We start from the raw sequence: 23134 nt of genomic DNA, 5'->3' as shown, positions 1-23134 counted from the left end.
GGCCGAGGCTGCAGATCCAGGAAGTACGATGATGAATTTGGAGAAAACTCAAGATAACATAAAAGCTGAAAAACAGACTCAAGGCAATTTCCAGGCTGCCTACATGAGGCCAAAGCCATAAGAATGTGGACATAAGAACGTGGAGCCTGCAGTCTTAGGTGGGGAAAAGCGAGCTTGTAAAAGACATTACAAAGCGAACTGCCTCTGAGTGCAAATAATTAAGTACAGAAGGATGGGAGGGCACACATTCTGAATATTTCCTGGGCCCTGTGAATTCTTAACTTTGTGTTTGTTTACTGCATAGATAACCTGGAGACATCAGCGGCACTCCACGCTACCTTCATTTTCCACTCTCTCTCACAATCTTGTTCATTTATAATAAATTTTATGTGGTAAAAATATATGTTTAAACATATTTTTTTCAATTAGTGTTCTACCATGAACATTTTTCTATACTGTAATATATTTAGTATTCATCATTATTAGTTTTAGAGGGTACATAATTTTCTAAGAAATAAGTGAACCAGCCTGGCCGGGCGTGGCTCAGTGGTTGAGCATCAACCTAGGATCCAGGCAATCGGGGTTCGATTCCCGGTCAGGGCACATGCCCAGGTTGTGGGCTCGATCAATGACTCTCTCATCATTGATATTTCTGTCTCTCTCTCTCCCTCTCCTTTCCTCTCTCTGAAATCAATAAAGATATATTAAAAAAAAAAAAAGAAAGAAGTGAACCAAATTTCTATTTAGCCTTTCCCTACATTCATTGCACTTACAGGCTGTATCTAATTCTTGGCTGTTGGAGGTAACTTTAATATCTATTTTAATGCACGAAGCTTTTTCCCCCTTTTAAATTATTCCCTTAAAATAATTTATCTGCCCTGCCCAGTGTGGCTCAGTGGTTAGGGCATCATCCCATACACTGAAGGGTCACAGGTTCGATTCGCAGTCAGGGCACATATCCAGGTTGCAGGTTCAATCCCTAGTCAGGGTGAGTGCATGAGACAACTGATCGACGTTTCTCTCTCCCATCAATATTTCTCTCTCTCTCTCCTACTCCCTTCCTCTCTCTCTCTCTCTTACATCAATGAAAAACATATCCTTGGGTGAGAATTAAAAATAAATAAATACTCAAACTTGGGTGAAAGAAAAGTGACCAACTGCTTTTCAAGAGGATTAAACAAATGTATAGTCCTGCCAGCAGAATGAAAGGGTAAAGCAGTACCAGTTTGGGACTTTTTTCTTTAACAATTCTGAAGAGGAATTGTTTATACATTGTGCTGATATGGAAAGATCTCCAATATATATTAGCAATTTAAACAAAAACAAGGCACAGAGCAATATATATGGCTACCATTCATGTGTTGTAGGTGTGTATATGTGCATATGCTCAATGACATTTACCATGTAAGATTAAATAAACTATTAATAATGTTAAATCTGAGGAGGTAAAATTGAGATGTGGAGGTGGAATAAGATACTTTTCATCACAGACCCTTTGGTACTATTCAAAATATTTTGTTATTTTCATTATAATTTAAAATTAATTAGAAAAAATAGAAAAAGGAAGTAAAACCATCTGAAGACAAAGCCATAGCAGTGGTTAGAAGCTCAAGCCCTGAGCTTGAATCTTTGCACTGCCATTAACTAGTCGTGTGATCCCCGATGAGTGCCATAACTTTATTCTAAATGCAAGTTTTCTCATCTAAAAAATGAAGACAGGTGTCAGAGGATGTTAGCACTGAACTATTTTGTATTTAGAAGGAGGCGCCAGCCTTGGCTGGTATGCTTGGTTGGTTGGGTGTTGTCCCTTGCACCAGGAGGTCACTGGTTTAATTCCCAGTCAGGGCACGTGCCCAGGTTACAAACTCAGTCCCTACTAGGGAGTGTGCAGAAGGCAGCCGATCGATGTTACACTCTTACATCGATATTTCTCCCTCTCTCTCTCCCCTACTTCCTCTCTCTCTAAAATCAATAAAAACACATTTAAAAAGAAGAAAAAGAAAGGCACCATCCTGTCTTCTCCAGGCTCCAGACTGATCCCTGGGCTTTCACATAATACTTTTTTTTTTTTTGCAACATCTATGATGAATCAGTCAGGCATGTATTAGTTGGTAGGGTGACAACAAAGCAGAGTAAGAGTGTCTCTGCATTTGAGAAGTAACAACTATCTACTCCTTTTGCCTCATTTTCAATTATTCCCTCCCCAAATAAACAGGAAGAGCCCTGACCAGTGTGGCTGGTTGATTGGAGAATCATCCTGTGTACCAAAAGGTTGTGGGTTCGATCCCCAGTCAGGACGATTACAGGAGGCAACTGACAGATGTTTCTCTCTCTCTTTCTCTCTGTCTCTCTCCTTTCCTTCCTGTCTCTAAAAAATAAAAAAATTAAAAATAAATTTTATAAAATTTTAAATAATAAATAGGGAGAATGGCATTGCTTTTGAGGAAACATTAATTAGGAAATGTCAGAGATAAATCACTAATTCTTACTCAAAACAAAGCAAATTATAAATATTAATTTTACAAAAGCCCAGTGAGTGGATCAACACAGGACCAGATTACCCAGAGAGCATCCTGAGTCCCCTTCCCACTGTGTGAGTGAATGTGGAAGGGAGCACATACTTTATTTGGAATGTTGATATCACTTCCTGCTGCCAGTAGTACTTTGCTGCATTCTTCATGACCTCCTGCAACAGCCAGGAAGAATGGCGTTTCTCCATTCTAACAAAAGGGAAAACGTTAAAATTAATTACCTCTTGTCATGGGATGAAATTACTTGAGAAAAAGAGTGTTTTCTCTCCATCTTTTGTATATTACTCTTAATAATGGATAGCATTTATTAAGCATGTATGTGCAAGCACATATTGCCAAGACTATATGCTTTGGCACTGCTAAATTGTACAACAACCCCATGAGATCAGGATTAATAGTATCCCCATTTTACAGATAAGGAAACTGAGCCTCAGCTGAAAAGTGGAAAAACTAGGATGCAAGACCAACTGTTTGGATCCCAAGCCTGCATTCTTAACTACTCTGTTATGCAGTTTCCTTTCAGACTTTCCACCATTCATCCTCTTAACCTTTATCAATTTATCCAGCAAACATTTATTAGACATATTATCTGTCAAACATTATTAGGCATTGAGATTGGAAAGACACATAGGACACAGACCCTACCCACCAGACAGTAACAGCTTGTTAAGAAAGATAATCACCGAAATAAGGAATTATGATGAGTGAAACACAAAAATAGAAGCACATTTACACCAAGTATAGCTTTAACCTTTAAAATTGATTTAAAACATTGTATGTCATTAACAAAAAAGTAATATGCTATCTCAGTAATTAAGTTTCCTGAAACTCATGACGAACACTAGTAGGACAAAGTGAGTTTAGGTCAAAATATAGAGAAAAGAAGAAACTGGTCTCATATAATAGCTACTTGGATATTTTCCCCTCCTCATGCAGATTCTTTCCTAAAAATATTTTCCTTCCCCACTCCCCAACCATTTCCCCATTAGATGTTAAGAATAACATTCTTGAAAACTGCATGAGGACACGTTCAGAAGGTTTTACTTGTGGCTATTTAAATATGAACAATCATGTTAACAGGGATGCAAGAGCATGGAACCAATGTTCCCATTCCCACAAGATAGAAAAACTGTATCCCAGTCTGCTTTACCTGAGTGCGTGGGACAGCCATCTGTTACAACAGAATTTCTCTTCATAATCTACCTTCTCATTTTTCCAGAAAAAGAGAGGCCAAAAGGCAAACCCCAGTGGAAAAATATTTGCCAAAAAATGCAAAGGAAAGAATTCACATCTTTAACATATTAAGAGTCTAATAAATGTTCATATCTTTGATCCAGGAATCCTACCTCTAAGAATATACCCAAAGGAAATAGTGAGGAATTCAAACTAAGGTTTATGTACAAAGAGGTTCTTGATAGCATATAATAAAGAAAAACTGAAATAGACTAAATAAATAAATAGCAAACTAAATGAGTTTGGGGCAGCCACTGTAATATATACATGCATAGGAACTCAAAGAAAGCTGACAGGAAAACACATGAGAGGTATACAGGTTAATCCTTTCAGTGTGGGGGAAATATGATAACCACTATTTATGTTGATTCTTATCTCACATTTTTAAAATGTCTATTTCTGGCATATGTTTTGTAATGCATTAATTTAATTATAAATCTATATGTGATAGGCGCATGCACAAACTTTCTTTACTCACATGAGTTTGTTACCAAAGATGTTTGGAGACAATTGCTGTCGAGTATATTCACATGCGTCACTCCAGCTGCTCTGGCAACAGCTTCTACCAAGAAACAGAGGCAGCCAGAGACCGTATGGATATTATGGGCCTTATCCAAAAGGCTAATAATATCCCCAGACACTCTACTCTGTGCAAATGACGCCTAGCATAATCTGTAATTACAGTTTCTTGGATGTTATGAGTTCTCCTCAATGTGCCCTGACTCGAAAATAGCTAAAAGGTGGATGAAACCCAAGTGCACACATTCCAGTGGTAAAGCATTAAAACAGAACAGGGCAAACACAACTAAGACTGTAAATTAAATCCTGTGACTACAGGACTTGATCTCTATATTGATTTGTGAAGGCAAATCAGGCCTATGATTTACCCGAGGTGATGCATATTCTTTTTGAGTTTCTAAAACATCGGTCCTAACTTTCATTCAAAAAGACCAAATTCCTGGGATCTTCTTTAAGTTAAACCAATTAATCCTGATCATCATGCCAGATGGTTAGAAAAGAGTGAACACACACACAAAAGTAAACAAATGGAGGCTCTGTTTGTGGCCAGGACCCTCAGGTAAAAGCCTGGCTTACCTTCTTCTAGAAACTGGATGAGAAAATAGTGAGGGTGAGAAAATGTACCACTGATACCAGCGATAACCACAATCCCACTCATTGCACCCAGATAACGCCAATATAAGAGCAGATACCATCTGCTGCACATGGACTGTGTGTGTGACACAGCCTTCCCATTTAAAGCTCACTGTGGCCTTTCAAGGCTATTTTACAGATGAGGACATTGAGGCTGAAAGGGCCTAAGTGATGTGCCCAAGATCAACCAGCTAGAAGAGTGATGGAGCCAGGACAGGCAGTCAAAGCCCTGCTTTTAACCTCTGTGTGCCCAGGTCCAGGGATGCACAGGACCAGGCTGATGGGCGTCCCTGGTCGAAAGGGAGTACTGACCTCTCACATGCACCACACATGCTCACTTTCATAGCCTTCAATTTCCATTATGTCACTCACAGATGCTGTTTTTATGACCACACCTCACCAATTCTAAGTCACATGCTCTTTCATGTGTTAACCTGTCTGAGGTCAGGACCCATCATCCCACAATCTCAGCTGACCAGGCAGCAGACGTGATAGAGCTATCAATGCTCATGTGTGCAGAATGGCTGCTGCGGACTTGGATAACAGTCTCAGAAACAATAGTGTGTGTCCTTTGAAGAAATGCTGCCTCAGCACCTTTGAAGGGACGGAGGACAATATTTTGTTTGGAAAAGCAAGGATATCAAAACTCTGAGTAAGAAAGTGATTCAGAGAATAGGGCTGGATGTGTGAAGCAGGAATACTTCGCTTCCTTACTTGCTCCTTTACATACATATAATAAAAAGTCTAAAAACCTATTTCAATAAATATATTCTAAGAGACAAGAGAGCTTCTTTCTGTCACAGTTTAATTGGCAGAAGTACTACCTATTACTTCTTATAGGATCTCTCAGGAGAGGTGCCAAGTTTAGAATTTTTCAAAACATTAAACTACGAAATCCAAGAAGACTCTACTTACCTGAGTTTCCAGAGAACCAGCCCAAAACTCATTGATCCAAAGGTTAAACAGCAACTATCCAGGGTAAATGACACAAATCTGCCTCCACAGCCACAGCCTCTCCACTGAACCTCAGACTCAGTTTTTATCTCCCTATTGTCCACTGAACCCCAGACCTGGTTTATCTCTCCCTGCAGCTCTCCACCTGAATATACCCACTGCTCCGCCCCAGGTACCTCAACATGAACTCATCCAAACTTTTATTATTGCCCTCACTCACCTGCCCTACCCCTGTACTCCAAAGCTCAGGGACCCCACCCTCCCAGGCATCCAAGCCAGAGAGCTAGAGGTCAGAAAGTCTCCCCTCTCCCTGATCTCTGGTTATAAGTCCTGTAGCCCCTGCCTCCTCCTATCACCTCATCCTAGTCGCTGCCTGTGAGGGGCTTTCCACAGCCCTTGCTTTAGCCATTTACACAGTCACCTGACTAGGGCTCCCCACCTCCAACCTCTTAGTTGTGACAGTTATCTGCCTACCCCCAAGATGGGTCCCATTCCTCTTTGCTGCTTAAAACCCTTCTGCTGCCAACAGGTCAAAGCCAAACCCCCCTCCTGGTAAGCACAGCCTTTTACCACCTCTCTGCCTCTGTCCACTGAGCTCCCCCTTTTCCTGGCCCACCTGTCCTTAATTTCTACCACACTGAGCTTGTAATTCCCAGGACACAATATGCTCCCTCATGCCTCAGTTTCTTTGTATGGACTCGTCCCTTTGCCTGAAATACTCTATGCTTGCTTGTGTTCCTCTCAAACCTTCTCCTGCCAATGTCCATTTAAAGGCCAAGGTCCAGATAATATATTCAGTTCCCACAGCACACTGAATAGATATCTCTTATTTAATTTAGCCCAATATATTATTTTGGCATGCCCTTCTTGCCTTGTAGCCTTCAAGAATAAAAATATATACCCTACTTAGCACAGAGTGCATAGTAAATATTTTTTGGATGAATGGATTAACAAATGAACTACTGTAGGTTAAAGAAAAAAGTAGAAATCTTTTAGCATCACATTTTACACCCTGTGGCACTAACATCTTTGTTCTCCTCCCATTCCTTTCTTGAAAGTCACTCCTGCCACTCTTCCACTTGTGAGCCCCACTCCCAGCTGCAACGAGCACCTCCACATACATCATTGGTCTCATTCATTTCTTCAGACTGGGTTAGCAGCACCCGTATCACAGAGCTGTGACCATGCTTCACTGCGAGGTACAGGGCTGCGTTCCCCTTCCGCAACACAGACAAACTCAGGGTAGAGTCCCCTGCATCAAGGAACATGCCTCGGTCAGGTTGCAATGGGGCTTCTGGAAGGTTTCATTTGGCTAAAGCTGTGGTCCAGAGTGTGGGCCATGTTATCCACAGTTTTAAGTGAAATTTATATTTTAAAGTTTTAAATGAAAATACATAGCTGTTTGAACCAGTAGGGAAAAAAGTTCTCCATACTCTTTGTTCAACCTTTGCTGATAATTTTCTAGCAAAAAGTAATTCCATATAACCTTTGTGAAGGTAAACTGGTAAAAGTTTTAGCAATGTATACCAAAATATTTTAAAATGTGTAGAACTCTTTGACCCACAATTTCACATCTAGGAATCTGTTCTAAGAAAATCATCTGTGTGTACATAGATATAGATGTCCATCTGGGGTTTTCTTCCCCAGTGAGGTGGGCTGAGTCTCCAGCAGACCTCAGGGGGTGAAAAGAGAGGAGTGGAGTAGATAGCGGGGGGGGGGGGGGGGGGGCGGGATCCAAGTAGTCTATTGACTTCACAACCATTTATGGAGCAAAAAATTGGCAATCTGGGCAATCCACTGCAAAAGCGGGTTGATTCCATCTGGATATTCCATGGTTTTCTCTGACTGTGGTAACAACCAAAAAACTCTACTGCTGACCAAAATGCCATCAGCAAAATACACGACCATTGTCAGTCCCCTTCCTCTTGTTCTTTAAGGAAATAAAAGTCCATAACAAAAAGAAAGAAAAGTCCAACTCACCTTGTCCTTTTCTGAAGTATGCAGCTTAAGGAAGGTAAGTTCTTCTATCATTTCAACATGGCCCCTCTCGGCCGCCAAAAGAAATGGTTTTCTTCCTTTCTGAAAAGCAATCATATACCTCCAGTACATGTTAGACACTTACTGAACAAGCAGCACAGCTGACACGGCAGGCAGCATCTTGAGAGTGACGAGGAAGCCACGATGCTGCTTCTGGTCATAGCATTCTGGGTCCTTCCTGGGGAGAGTGGTGACAATCTTGCTAACCCCAAACCAGATCCAGTTCTGAGCTATTGCCCAAAACACTGGGAGTTTCACATCAGCACAGAATCGTTTTTATGGGGGCAGAGAAGTACTGCTCAGAAAAGGTCCTCACCAGCACCTGGGGAGGTGGTACCTCACAGCCAGACAAGATTCCCTTTCAAATGTAGCAATTTTACCAACTTTCTGTGTTCACTGAATAGTTCCTTCATTCAAGCATTTACCAGGAAGCTATTACATACCAGACCCTGTCTCAGGCACCTGCACATCACACATGAAGCCTTGCCTTACTGGCAAGAATATCTGAAGCAGAAATTTTCCAGGGCTCAATATTTACATGGCTCATTCAAACATGACGTTTCATCCACTGCTCCTTTTTAGGCCTTGCTTGTTTGCTCATATGTTTATCTCCAACATTTACTAAGAATCAACAGGAAAACTCTTGAGAACAGTCTATATGAAATGGAATCAAGAAGTTAGACATTATCCAGCCCTGGCCAGTGTGACTCAGTTGGTTGGAGCGTCATCCTGTACACCAAAAGGTTTTGAGTTCAGCTCCCAGTCAGGGCACATACCCAGGTTGCAGGTTTGATCCCTGGTCGGGGTGGGTACAGGAGGCAATAAATAGATGTTTCTCTCTCTCCTTCTCTCTCCCCACCTTCCTCTCTCTCTAAAATAAAATTTATATATATACACACACACACACACACACACCCTACGGTAAGGATTTTTAAAAATCTTAAAAAAGAAATTAGGACTTTCAACAATAAAGATAGTTTTTTTTTAAGAAAAGAAAGCAGGCATTACCCAGATGACACAGCTTAGGAGGGATGTTCAGGTATCATTTGTCAGGACGAAAAATTCAAGTGTAGGATTTTCTGATCATGGCAATTTCCCCAATTTTTCACAAATGGAGATTGCACTTGCAATGGCCAAAATGTCATCAAGAGAAATAGAAAACCCATGGAAATTTTAATTTTCTAACTCAAGGTATTTAAAAAGAGAAAAAGGAAGTTGGGGCAGCAAAATGGAGGCAGAAGTATTTTCTTCAACTAAAGAAAACTCAAAGTGGCCTGGTGTGTTATTAACCAAAAGCTCAGCAAGATGTCTGAAATGTGATGAACAAGAAACAAGCTTCTTTATAAGAAGGTCCCTACCTGGCCAGGTGGCTCAGTTGGCTGGAGCATCACCCCAAGTGCACCAAAAGGTTGCCAGTTCTATTCCCGGTCAGGGTACATACCTTGGGTGCAGGTTTGATACCCTGTCTGGGTGTGTACGGGAGGCAACTGATCAATGCTCTCTCTCTCTCTCTCTCTCCCCCTTCATCTCCCTCTAAAATCAGCAAAAACATATCCTCAGGTGAAAATTACCAAAAAAAAAAGAAGGCCCCTGAATTTGAGATTTGTCATCTGATCTCCTGCTAAGGGAGGTAATGAAAAGATCATGGTCACTGTTAAATTAAGAAACAGCACACAGTTTCCCAATAATGAGAAGAAAAAATGCTGAAATAATAAATGGCAAAAAAAAAAAAGAAAAAGAATCTCTACAGGAATCAGCCCTATGGAGCCCTGTATTCATGCATAGACAGAGGCTGGAGAAACAAGCTGGCATAAACAAGTTCAACTAATTCTTCATTCTTAAGCCAGATATGTTGCCAATGAAGCCTACATTCCCAATGCGTCAAAGTGCTGCCAATTGCCAGGCCTTACCTGCCCCGTGAAGGAATCCCACAGCCCATGCTAGTCACAGTGATTGGTTCTGAATTGGGTATATGATTGAAGCAGGGCCAAAAATAGTTGTTCTTGAGATTTAAATGAGCATTTGATGAGAAATTTTCTTTCTTATGAATTAAAATTCACAAGAATGTCCATAAGAGTATAAAATTGAGGCTGCTAGGAGCTGTCTTTCTCACCCTGTGGAGAGTATACCTATCCATAATGCCAACACAGAGACAGACAGCCAAGAAATAGAGAAAAGTAAAGAGCTGGATTCAGCCATGCCTGAAGCTAGCCAAATATGCCCTCACACTCTTCAGTTAGGAGTTAATAAATTACCTTTATTGCTTAATCTAGATTAAGCTTGGGGTTTTTTCACTCATAACATAAAGAATTCTAATATATGTTTAGTAGTTTGGGGACAAACACTACTAGATGTATCAGGGGCGTCTGTTCAACTTTAAAATGCCCTTATTCTTTTACCCTTGCTATACATCGTCTTGCATTTCTGCATATCGAAACAAAGTGATAGAAGGCCCACCCGCAGACAAAGCCTGGTCTGGCAGGAAATGAGAGGTTATCACAAATAAAACATCTTTCATCCCCAAGAAAACAGTTGTTATTTTAAACTTTGAATGTCCTTTAAAAATGTTACCATCATCAACAACAAGTGAAAACCAATTTATACAAAGCAATCTATATCTTATAAACATCAAAAAATAGAAAAGTAATTTATATCTCTTTTTTTTAAGTTAAAGATCTAATTGGTTTTATTCAACAATTCATGAATCGGGCAGCATCCCATCTAGTAGACAGGTAAACGTATCAAAAACAGCTTAAAGAAAGATGAAGTAACAGTAAAAGGATATAAATCTTTTCTACCAGCCTAGTGCATGTAGACAAGATAACAACAGGAATTTTAAAAATACACGTTTTTAAATATAGTTTCTGATCATGTCTTATTTCATTTTGAGTCACTCAACCCTTTTTAACTGGATAGGCCTCTATCCAGTGCATCTCATAGGACTTCCTCTCACTTGGAAGGCAAGGAGGCAGCGAGATTTTTCAGCCAGGAGAGTAGAGCCTGGTGTCAGAGTCCCAGACTTCGTGCCCCAGACAAATCACAATGTCTTCCCAGCTCAGGGTCCTGATTCCCTTTCCTAATTATCAAAAATAAGGAGGACCCAGAATTCCCGTTCCTTTTTTCCTTTGTTAACTTAATGTATATTTAACCTAGTATGTTTTAATTCAGTAAATTTAAATTTTTTTGCATGTGAATGTCTGAAAGTTGCAATTGTCAATCAGAAATTATTTTTCCTTTTTAAGTTTACTGCCAGGGTTATCAAATTTGACAAGTTACCAAATTCAGCAAAAACTTTTATAAACAGTCATTAAATGGGTACCCAAAGTACAACCTGACCATTCCCACAGAGATCCCAGAGTGTGCTGGAGAGCCTCTGAAGAAAGGAGGCAGGTGGAACCCATCACAAAACCCCCAGTGCTTCTTATGCACACGGACACAACGTATTTCCTCTTCCCCTGGGATCAAGAATTCACAGCAGAGCCCCAGCAAAAGGGGGAAACCAGCAGGTCCCTGAATAATTAGAGATTTGAGAAGGAAAGAGAATATTGTCATGAGGCAAAAAGTGCTGGAAGAGCCAACATGAAGGGGTGGAACTGGAGTGGGTGTGGGTTAGTTCTCCACACACTGGGGCCGACAGGTTTGATTAACTCTAAGGCTGTTAAATATTGGCCTCAGGTTCACGTAAGAAGATACGTCTTCTCAGACTCCTCACACTCATTATTCCCAATCTCACACACAAAGCTTCTCTGAGACCATTCCCTTCTGTGTTCCCTCTTAGTCTGAGTACTTATTTTTGATCACCTGGTGAGAGTTGACATGTAGATTCAAAATATCTCGATGATTTTACCCATAACTTCTTCTAGCTGTCCTGATCTCTGTCTCCTGGAGAGGCCACATGACTCCTAGAGCTATGGAGTTGGAAGAAACCTCAGAACATTTTCCAATGCCCTCCACTGCTCCCATTTAACTAGGCCATGCAAAGTCTCCTGGGCCTAGTTAAATCCATTTTATTAATAAAGCCCTCTTCACAGTAGGGCTTTCCTTGTTAGCTTTTGGAGTTCCTCTGGGCTAAAGAATGGATTTCACTAACCCTGGGCAGGTAAACAGGCTCTCAATCACTTTCTGTTGATAAGACACTAGGCCAGAGGGCTGACTGTGGAGGTAGAGCAGTCTTTCTATCAAATGTGTTTCATGAGCTCCACAATATTGATAAGCAAAAGCTGGTGGAAAACCTAATGATGAATTAATAGACCCTGAGCTCCCAGTTCCTACTGGCTTTTGCCAGCGTCCTTGACCCCACTCACAGACATCAGAAAGAGAGTAGACTCTGTCTTTTGCATTGGTCAATCCAGGTTTCTCACGGGACTAAAAGTGGACTCAGGTGCTTCTCTCCCTGGACGACCCAGTGGGCTCACTGTTTGCCCATTCCTTGTACGTCTCAAAGTCCATCTTCATTTTAAGATCTCCCAGCGGGACATGTGTCTTGCACAATCTGTTGCCAAGGCTCCTCAGCCTTTCACACAACAGTCAGTCAGAGAAGGAGGAAGAGGGCGGGGGCAGGACAAATCCAGACCAGCTAAAGAGATGATGGGAAGAAGGTGCTGGCCAGCAGAAGCTCCAGAAGTAAGGAGGTGTCCCCATAAACGTGTGTTGGTCTTTGAGCCCTTTCAGCCTGCCTGGTCCTCCCCACACACTGCTGTCTCCCATGAGAGCAGCCAGAGCCCATTGAAAGAGAAGATAGTTGTGGGTCTTGTTTATGACAGGCCATCAACAAATATCTGCTGAATTGAACTGAATGGAATTCATTCAGAGGCTGCATCCCTACTTAGCATCAATCAAACCAGAATGATCCAACTTTACTCTGACACTAGATGCTATTTGACTATGGTTATCAGTTTGAAAAAATCAGAGAGTGTACTTATTCCTATAATAATTGTTATAATAGCTACCATTTAGCTACCATGTGCGAGGCTCTTTGCTAAGTGCTTTAGTCATTAGCTCATTTAAGCATCCCAACAGTGGCTGCTTCAATATTTGCTACATAAGAATGGCTTAGGGGTGGTGTCTCATTGGAAAGGGGTGATACCATGAAGCTTACCAGCATAGTCATTTTTATATAAAATTAACAAAATACCAATTGTCTACATCAAGGAATGAAGCTGTTGCTGAAAAATAAAAATAAAAATGGTGGTCAACAACCCCACAATTATTCCCTTGGTGATACCATGAAGTAGGTTTTATTATTTCCATTGCACAGATGGAGATACTGAGGCTTTCAGCAGTTGGAGAACTTGCTTAAAGCCACATAGATAATATTTGTCCAGACCATAGCCCAAGTCTCTCTCCCTCCAAGCTATAAATATATAGTTGCTTAGTCATACTCAGAGGAAGTATAAGAAATTTATAGACTTTCTTTGAAGAAATAGTTTTTGTTATTTTTAAGAATGAGGTCAGAAAAAAATGTGAAAGTTTTTTTAAAAAAGGTAAAATGAAGTAAATGTCACTGATTAACTTCTAGAGAGACTTTTATGGAAAATACAGTTCTAGAGGCACAGTAAAAAGGTGGTCCAATTCAAAATAAAAATGCCAACCTCACAAAGAATACTACCCTATGAAAAAAATCCTAGGAGATAGTGCACAGAAAAGACAATCCCTAGCACATGGGCAATGCCCACTGTCATCTGAAAGGGAGACACGGTAACTGGAGTCAGCCAGACCTGAACTCAAATCCTGTCTCTGTTACTTTCTAGGTTTGGGACTTCAGATCAGGTATTTAGCCTCTCTGAGCCTCAACTTCCTTATCTTTAAAAGTGAGCAAACTATTTTCTTCTTTATAGAATTATTGTGCTGATGAATAGAATAATTCATTCATTCAGCAATGATTTGTTTAACATCCACGTGTGCCAAATCCTAGCCTCTCATTGAAATAATGTATGAAGTAGTTTTCCTCTGTACCTAGCACACCAATAAATACTCAAAAGTGGTAGCTGTTATCATTTATCTTCTTATGAAAAGAAAATGATATAGACAAATACGGTAAAATTGCATTATATTCCATGGCATATTACTCCAGAGCCTTGGGTCAAATACATTCCAAAAAGGTCAGGCATAATAGAGTAAAATGTGGTCACCCATTGTGAATACAAAACAGAGTGGATACTGTCCACACCCCTGCCAGGAGGTGGGAGTAGAGAGGGAAGAAGGAATCTGGTGGCTTGCTTACTACTTCCTGACGTCCCACATGCAGGTGCCAAGGCCACTGCCAACACTATACTTCCCTTCTGCTCCATGGTCTGCCTGAGCGATGGAGGAGCTTGCTGCAGGTTTGTGCTGGCTGCACGGCAACTCCAGCAGGGGCAGAAAGAATGAGGAATTTGGTGGGGGATGTATGTGAGACCTGTCCTCCCACAGTAAGCATACCTCATCAGGCTGGTCCAGGTGCGTCAGGTGCAGATCTTGAATGAGGTACTCCACAATGCGTACATTATTGCTCTGAGCTGCAAAGTGAAGGGCATTCATTCCATCCTGAAGAGAGCCAGGGTAGAGGAAATACTTACACAGTGATCTCAGGACTTCCCCCTCCTGCACTGTGAGGTGAGAGCTTATGTCCAGGTATGACCCACATACCTACCTGATTCTTGGCTCTCTGGTCTGCTCCAGCTCTAATCAGCATAAGCATGATCTCAAGGCTCCCAAACCAGGCTGTAAGGTGAATTATCGTCAAGCCATGCTTCCCCAAGAAGAGAGAAGAAAATAATCCATCACTTGGATGAGCCATAACACATGATCTCAAGTCACCAAAAGCCAAGTTAGTAGTCAACTGTTGAAAATTTTAAAATTGGGAGAGAATTTCATAGGTGGTATTTCAATTCTATGGGGAAAACAAAAAAAATGGTGCAGGTACAAGTGGTTCTCCATCTGGAAGAAAATAAAATTAAGTCCCATATGCCCAGCTGGTATAGCTCAGTGACTGAGCATGGACCTATGCACCAAGAGGTCGCTGGTTCAATTCCGGGTCAGGGCACATGCCCGGGTTTCAGGCTCAGTCCCCAGTAGGGGGAATGCAGGAGGCAGCTGATCAATGTTTCTCTCTCACTCCCTTCTCCCTCTCCCTTCCCCTCTCTCTCTAAAAATCAATAAAAACATATTTAAAAAAGTAAGTCCTCTATCATAGCACAAACACACAAAAGCACGTAAATAATAAATATATTAGAAGAAAATCTAGACTGCAATGTACAGTGTTTTAGTCCAGAAGTTATAAAAGGAAAGACTGATGATAAACAAAGTCAATAAACAACGGATTGATTCTTTAAATGTTTCTTAATAAAGGTAAATGGTTACTTTCTCTAATATATGAAGCACTCTTATAAATCAACAAGAAAAAGGCAATTAAACCAATTGAAAAATATACCAAAGAATATATCAGTGGAAATGAAACCATTATGGTTGAAGCAATCTGGCAATCTCCATTAAAATTTTAAATACAACCAGCAATCCCACTCCTGGAACTCTAGCCCATGAAAACAAGTTTTAGGGCCAAATATTATATAAACAAGGATATTCATTTTAATGCTTAAAACTGGGAGCAAGGTAAATGTCCATCAATATAGGAATGCTGAACAAATTAGGGAACACATCATGCAGCCATTAAAAATCATGAATTAGGGCTCTAACAATCTACTTGTAGCATTTTCCATGAGGTAGCTGTTAAAATGTAGAAAATAAGATGCAGATAAAATATAACATAATCCCACTTTCTATAAAACAAGCAATGACCAAAAAAATTCATATGTGTATATGTATATACAGTCAGCCCTCCATATCTACAGGTTCCACATCTGTGTATTCAACAAACTATAAATAAAATATTGAGGGGGGTTACATTGTTGCTACATAGACTAAGAGACAACCTATGCTTACACAACTACCTGTACATGGATGTTTATAGAATCTTCATTTGTAAGTCAAAAACTGGAAACCAGTCTAATAAACTGTGGTACATCCATTCAGTGGATTACTATTCAGCAATAAAAGGGAGGAATTATTGATACAACAACACAGACAAACCTCAGAGGCATTTTGCTGAGTGAAAGAAGCCAGTGTCAAAGGTTATATATACTATGCAATAGCATTTATATGGCATTCTCAAAAAGGTAAAATTATAGAGATGGAGAAGAGATAAGTGGTTGCCAGGGTTGCGGAGAGTTTGACTACAAAGAGCAGCATGAGGGAATTTTCTGGGTGATGCAATTGTTCAGTATTTTGACTGCAGTGGTGATTACATGAACCTATACATGTGTTACAATTCATAGCACTGTATGCCAAAAACAAAGTTAATTGTACAGTATGTTAATTCAAGAATTAAAGGCCCTGGCCAGGTAGCTTAGTTGGTTAGAGTGTCATTCCAATTATGGGTTAGATCCCCAGTCAAGGCACATACAAGAATCAACCAATGAATGCATAAGTAAGTAGAACAACATATCGATGTCTGCCTTTCTCTCTCTCCCTCCCTTCTTCTCTCTCTCTCTAAAAAAGTAAATTAAAAAAAGAATTAAAGTAAAATAAAAAGTTACTGTATTAGGGTTTTAATGTCAAAAGAAAAATAGATTCTTGGCAATCAGGTCTATGACTAAAACATCTTTTGTAGGCTAACTAACATTAAAAATTATCAAACAACAATTTTCAGACTTAAAAACCATGTTTGTTAAATACAATTACCATAATACAACTTATTACACTCACAACACTGGAGTACTTTTGGTACTGATTTTTAAGAAGGGATAGGTTTTCATTCTGATTCTGTTACCAGTCAACCTACTTGTCCACCAATACCAGAGCAATAAAATACACAGAGAGGGATATACCCTACTGGTGAAACAAAGAGAAACCCTCATTATCTGTCTAGACCACGTCTATAATTGCCAACAAAACTAACAAAATGACCAATTGGTTTGAACTGACTTCATTCATTTATCTTCCAAAGATTTACTAAGCACACACTAAACCCAAGCCCTGTAAGACATGAAGGCAGACCAGTGCTGAGCCTTACCCTCCAAAGAGTCATTTCAGAGCAAAAGTAGAATAGCTCTATGGGAATCTTCTGAACAGTTTATCTTGAAGAACCATGGTCCATTGGAACAACTAAAAGCCAAGGTTATCCTTTTATGCAACTGGAGATGATAAACATGATGTTGGATTACTCCAGCTCAAATGGTTTCCTTGTGCCACAGTAAAATATTAGATAAAGTGGGGAAAGGTAGGTGGAAAATCCTCAGGATGGGTTTTCATATCTAGGCAGACAAATGGGCTGATTTGTGGTAACAGTATGGTGTCTGGAATCAGTTAAGCCAGGTTGAGACCGTTTTCACCCCTTCTTAGATGTAATTTTTGGAGCAAGATATTTAACCTCTCTGTGTCTTAGGCTCCACATCTGTAAACTGGGTATTATAATATTACTTTTCTTACAAGGTTGAGGGATTAAATATTAAAGTCCTAAGACTGGTGCCTAGTACATACTATATATTTAATAAGCCTTATTTATTTATCAGAGTTGACAGGGCAAAGTCAAGATTTAATGTCCCTGAGGACAGTTAGCTCCTATTTTCCATGTCCCAAATTATACTCTGGGCAACTGTCTTATTCTTACAAATGCATGCTATTGGCGATAGGTTAATATGGGAAAATAAGTAAAAGCCTAAGTCCTACAGGTAATGGGTAAACAATTTAGTCCCCAAATACCAAGAGCATATAATACATATATCCTCAAAGAGACCTTTCCAAAATGAACACTGCCAGTGGAAATATTTTGTGCATACGTGAAGAAAAGATGACCGAGGTGACCATATTTCCCCATACATTCATTCTGTTTCAGTTCATTCTACCAAAGGAAGATGAGCTTACCTTATCAGCAACATCCACCCTGGCCTTGCGGTTAAGCAAGAAATCCACTGCAGATAAATGATTTGCCCCCGCTGCAAAATGAGGGCTGAGCTGTTCATTTGAGGAAACATAATTTGTGTTTTCAGTCATCTGATTGTTATTTAGCCTTCTTAAGATTCCTGTTACTTGAATGTCCATAATTTTCTATCAGGTGGTTGTATTTTTATTACTTATCTACTCTTTGTTTTTGTCTTTGAAAGTAGTGAAAATAGTGTCCAGCATAATCTTGCCTTCATCTATTATCAGATAATATCAGAGAATTTGGCAATCTACTGGAGGATACTATCGTCCCAGGCTGAAATTCATTACATAACGTATCATTGCTTGTAACAGCAGAATGGATTTCAAATTAGAGAGTAAAAGTTATATTTTTCCCCATATGCAATCATTAATAATGGTAAATATTTTCTGGTTGGAATATATTGATAATGTGTAACAAATATTTTCCTAGGTTTTCAATACATATGTGGTCTTTCTTCTGTAATTTTTGGACTCTAAATTTCACTAAAGCAAACAAATTGTTTCTGAAAGGGAAGAAGGGAGGGAGGGAGAAGAAAGAAACAGACACAACAAAGAAAGCTGGGAATATCTTTTGCTTCAAAGGAAAGCCACCATGGTGCTCCTGAGACACCCAGAGATAGTCTGAAGTGTTTTCAACAATGGATGCTTTGCTTGCAAGTAAAACTCGTGTCATATTTCCCATATTCTAGACACTGTTTTCACTTCCAAAGAAGGTGCCTGGGCATCGATTTACTATCCTTTGTTTCATGTAAGTAATTTATCACAAAAATATGAGAACTATTTAAATCAAACATCTGATTTCCTTGGTAGCTAAACTGGTGATAAATTGTTTGACAAAACATTCGTTATCTTTAAATTGTCTGCAATCTAGAGCTAGCTTCTAGTATGTCAAATTTGAGCTTACACAATCCCCTGCTAAATTTATTTGTGAAAAAAAATGCAAGCCAAAACAACATCCAAGATCATTCAATAAAATCACCTACATTTTTTCATCTCTATCATCCCAGATTTTAAGGGACATTCCAAATAACCATGTCAACAATTTGCTGTAAACAGGACTAAAACATATGTCATTAGGAAGTATAAGTTAAAGTGGTCTAGGCTGTATTATTTCTCCAAGTACTTTAATGTGAAAATATGGTTTAAAATATTAGGAAGTTGTATGTCAAAAAAATTTTAATGGTTATAAAATTACTGAAGAATCTACTTCCTGGTTCTTGGAAAACTGATTTTTGCTTTACTTATTCAACTATTAACCTAAACAATAGCTTCAAAGATCCCTGCTTATTTTTTTTTCTCCCTTTCTTCCTCGACTCCTTCCCTTTTTGTTTTGTTACTAAAATTGTTATGCTGCAAAATTTTGCTTTTTTTCTTCTCTTTTTAGGATGTCTATAGACAATGAATACTATGTACAGCCATAACACATCAGACACACACACGTGCACATAATATACACAGACACATAAATTCCCACATACATGTAAACACACACCCCCTCACATACACACATGAATAGCTGCTAAACATCCTTCCACTGCATAGGACGCAAGACTTCAGTTTCTATGGCCTCACTGCCTGGGACAGATCCAGGTTTTGTGGAACCTGAAGTCTGCACTCTTTAGGGAGCCCTCTTTAATGCCAGAGTCTGAAAACTTAACTGATTGCAGTTAAAATTTCTCCCTTTTTCAGATTTTACAAAACCATATAACCATGGGAACATAGTGCTAGAACCCTCTGAGTGCCATGGAAGGAGCCTATATGAGTTGGGGTCCTAAAACTTCTGTTTCATTTAGCATTAGATCTACTTCTGCCATCCCTATCTTGACCACTCCACAAACTGTCCTAAGCCATTGACACAGTCCCCAACCAGTTCACATTAGTAAACCCTGCTTTGAGGGACTGTCAGGAAATCCCCACAAAACCAAGCAGTAGGAAATTCGTATTCTGGCAGTGGGCTTCTCCCCCAAACCCAAGCACTTGAAGAACAGCTAAGTAAGAGCCAGGTTTCAGAAAGGGCCCCATTGCCCAACATGCAGATGCATTGTATTTCAAAAGCAGTAGAATGAAAACCCATACTACCCTTTAGATTTTAACTGTGGAAGAACCAACCGCAAAGGACATAAATGGAGAGAAAACAACCCAGATTGTGCAGCAAAAAATGTTCTGCCTTTCCAGAATGTGTGAGGCCAAAGTAATCCACAGGCTATAATCCAGGACCACATCCAGGCCCAGGCCCATAACCTTGACAGTTGGCTTTATTGCCCACCCACAGACTTTGCACAGATGTGCATCAAGACTCCATGCACTTCCTCTCTGTTAAGATAAATTAAAACATGCAGAGCCTATTCCAGTGCTTGATTTCACCTTTAGCATAAACACTCTGGAATTACCAACAAAGGAGATCTCCCTTATCTCATCCAGCACAATCATTCTTATTTTTATTATATTTCAAGCCACTCTTAAAGTAGTCACTGTCACATTTGTGAATTCTATTCACATTGTTCACGGCATTAATGTTAACCTAACCTTCTTTTCAAACAGCTTCTCCGTAAGATCCAAATTATTGCTTTTAGCAGCATTCTGGAAGCTTCTCTCACTTGGCAATACTGAAAGCAAGCAGGCAAGCATGACTGAGGGAATTCAGGTGGGTGAAGAAAAAGCACACCTCATTTGGTAAACTTTTTACTTCTAAAAACTTAAAACAACAGCCTCGTGCCTTTCTCATTCTGTCATTCTGAACACTATTTTATAAAGCTGTAGTGTTGAGATTCTACTTTACCCTCGCTCAACAAGTGTTTTCACACACTTGAAAATATTCCTGGTCCCAAACAAAACGTTATTCCTGAGGACCACCCTGAAGTCAGCAATGTAGTATCTGGCTCTAGGAAGCTGGAGGGTGGCCAAGGACTTCCCAGGGGACGTCATTTGTAAAATGTTTGTACAAGATTAGACTGAGAGGAGCCCAAATGCTCCATACAGACATAAAATTGTTGTCTGCAGAACCCTGTGCAGATGCCAGGCCTGCCAAAACAAAGCTCTAAAATGCAGCACATCCCGAAACAATAATTGGAAAGAATATATACACCCCTATGTTAATTGCAGCTTTATTTACAGTAGCCAAGATTTGGAAGCAGCCCAAGCGATCATCAGTAGATGAGTGGATAAAAAAGGGCTGTGGTACATTAACACAATGGAATACTACTTGGCTGTAAAAGTGAAGGAAATCTTACCCTTTGTGACAGCATGGATGGACCTGGAAAGTATTATGCTAAGTAAAATAAACCAGTCAGAGAAAGACAAATACCATATATTTCACTTATATGTGGAATCTAATTAACAAAATAAACTAACAAACAAAGTGGGGACAGACTCATGGATACAGAGAACAGACTGACAGCTGCCAGAGGGAAGGGGGTTGGGGACTGGGTAAGAAGGGTGAAGGGATTAAGCAAAGGAAAAAAAGAAAATCTCATAGACACAGACAACAGCATGGGGATTGCCAGACCCAAGGGGGATGGGGGAGGTAGAAGGTGAAGCGGAGATAAATGATGACAGAAGAAGATTTGACTTGGGGTGGTAAACACACAATACAATACACAGATGATGTATTGTAGGATTGTATACCTGAAACCTGTATAATTTTATTAACCAATGTCACCCCGATAAATTCAATTAAAAGATGAAATAAAATCCAGCATATCATATAAATATATACAAAGGCAAAAAGGGATGAGCATGTTTTATTCTCACTTATATGAAAGGAGAAAAAAGTAGATTCACACCTACTATAAACATTACATATCACACACATATACTCATTCAGATGGTATGTTTCATTACCTAGCATACAGAAAACTCGGAATTTATTTATTGTTACATAGGGGAGCTAGAGGGCTCATAGGGGACAACCGCAACATTGGAAGATGAAGTCAGAATTGGAACAATGTGAAATCAACAATAGACCGTCTCCAAAAAGAAAGGACCCTAAGAGAGGTTTTGTAGTTGTCAAATAGTTTCCTAATATCTGCCAACAACTCTTTAGAATGCCACCAAGTCCACTCAAAGGCCAAGGTCTATCTTCATTCTTTCTATCACCTGTATCCCTCTCTTCCTTTCCACCCCCTACTCTTGTTACCGCTCTGCGACTTCAACATCCACGAAGGCAATTAATCCAGCATCTTAGTCTTTCAGTTTGACTCCCCTGCCTCTAATAATTTTTCCCTCTATCTGACCTCAGCCACCCAATTTCAGGGTCATACTCTTGATCTGATCATCCTCAAACACTACACTACCTCTCTCACATCTCACTTGGGCTATGAATTCCAACCCTCTCATCAATTATTTCATATATATCATTTCCCTAGACATTATCTCCTTTCTCCTCTACATCATTTAATCATTCACCTCAAAATATACAGTGATGCTATAATACCTCTAGTGTTAAAAAAACAAAACAAAACTGTCTCTTAACTTCACATTCCTTTCCAACTGCCACTCCGGTTTTCTACCTCCTGTGTCCCCAAACTCACAAGTGCTCTATAATTGCTGAGTCTTCCTCATCTCACAGTCGTGTCTCAACCCACGCTCATCAGACATTGTTCTCATCACTCTACTGAAATTGCTTGTCAGGGTCAAGTTCAAGATTTGTCAAAACCCAACCATCACTCTCTGTCACAGACATTGAACTGGTGGCAGATTGACACAGAGGGCATCACTCTTTGTAAAGTTCTCCTCCAGGCTTCTGTTAGGCCACCTGTTGCTTCCCAGTCTCTTTTACTGACTGTTCTCATCTGCTTGATCTCCAAATGTTGGAGCACCCTGGGGTTTTTATAAAACTGACAATGTGATGAAGTAGGCAGTACCACTCCCATCTTACAGATAAGGAAACCGAGACTTAGAAAACAAAGGTAAACCACTTGCTCATGTCTTTTTAAAAAATGTTTTAAAATTAATAACCAAGAAATTGCAAATAGAACAGTTGGTAAGATGCCATTATCACTTTCAAAATGGTAATAATGTAAAAAATAATTACTCAAAATGCTGGTGAGAATGAAGGAGAAGGACCATGAAAGAGGACTCTGGGTTAGTCCCACAGTCCTGGAGGACAGGTGGCAGTGAGCAGCACAGGAAGCATGAACACAGTTTCAGTTCAAGGAATTCATTCTCTGGGTGTGTGTCCAAAGATTTCTATTTAAAGGTATTCATTACAAGATGAAAATTACAATGCATGTCATAGTTTGAGCTGCCATAACAAAATACCATAGACT

General features: G+C 39.8%; 1 protein-coding gene across 1 annotated transcript in view; it reads right to left on the bottom strand.

Moving 5' to 3' along the window:
• The window catches only part of ANKDD1B (ankyrin repeat and death domain containing 1B), a 41136-nt gene that overhangs the window by 15222 nt on the left and 2780 nt on the right, over positions 1-23134 (bottom strand). The window contains 7 exon segments of the mRNA XM_087815193.1: positions 2622-2720; positions 6992-7087; positions 7851-7949; positions 14328-14432; positions 14539-14637; positions 17808-17936; positions 20394-20473. Of these exon segments, the coding sequence (XP_087671319.1) occupies positions 2622-2720; positions 6992-7087; positions 7851-7949; positions 14328-14432; positions 14539-14637; positions 17808-17936; positions 20394-20473 (707 nt within the window).

The sequence above is a fragment of the Miniopterus natalensis genome, chromosome 3 (assembly GCF_054644295.1).
Source record: "Miniopterus natalensis isolate mMinNat1 chromosome 3, mMinNat1.hap1, whole genome shotgun sequence".
Classification (NCBI taxonomy): Eukaryota; Metazoa; Chordata; class Mammalia; order Chiroptera; family Miniopteridae; genus Miniopterus; species Miniopterus natalensis.
This window is presented reverse-complemented; position numbering and strand designations above follow the sequence as displayed.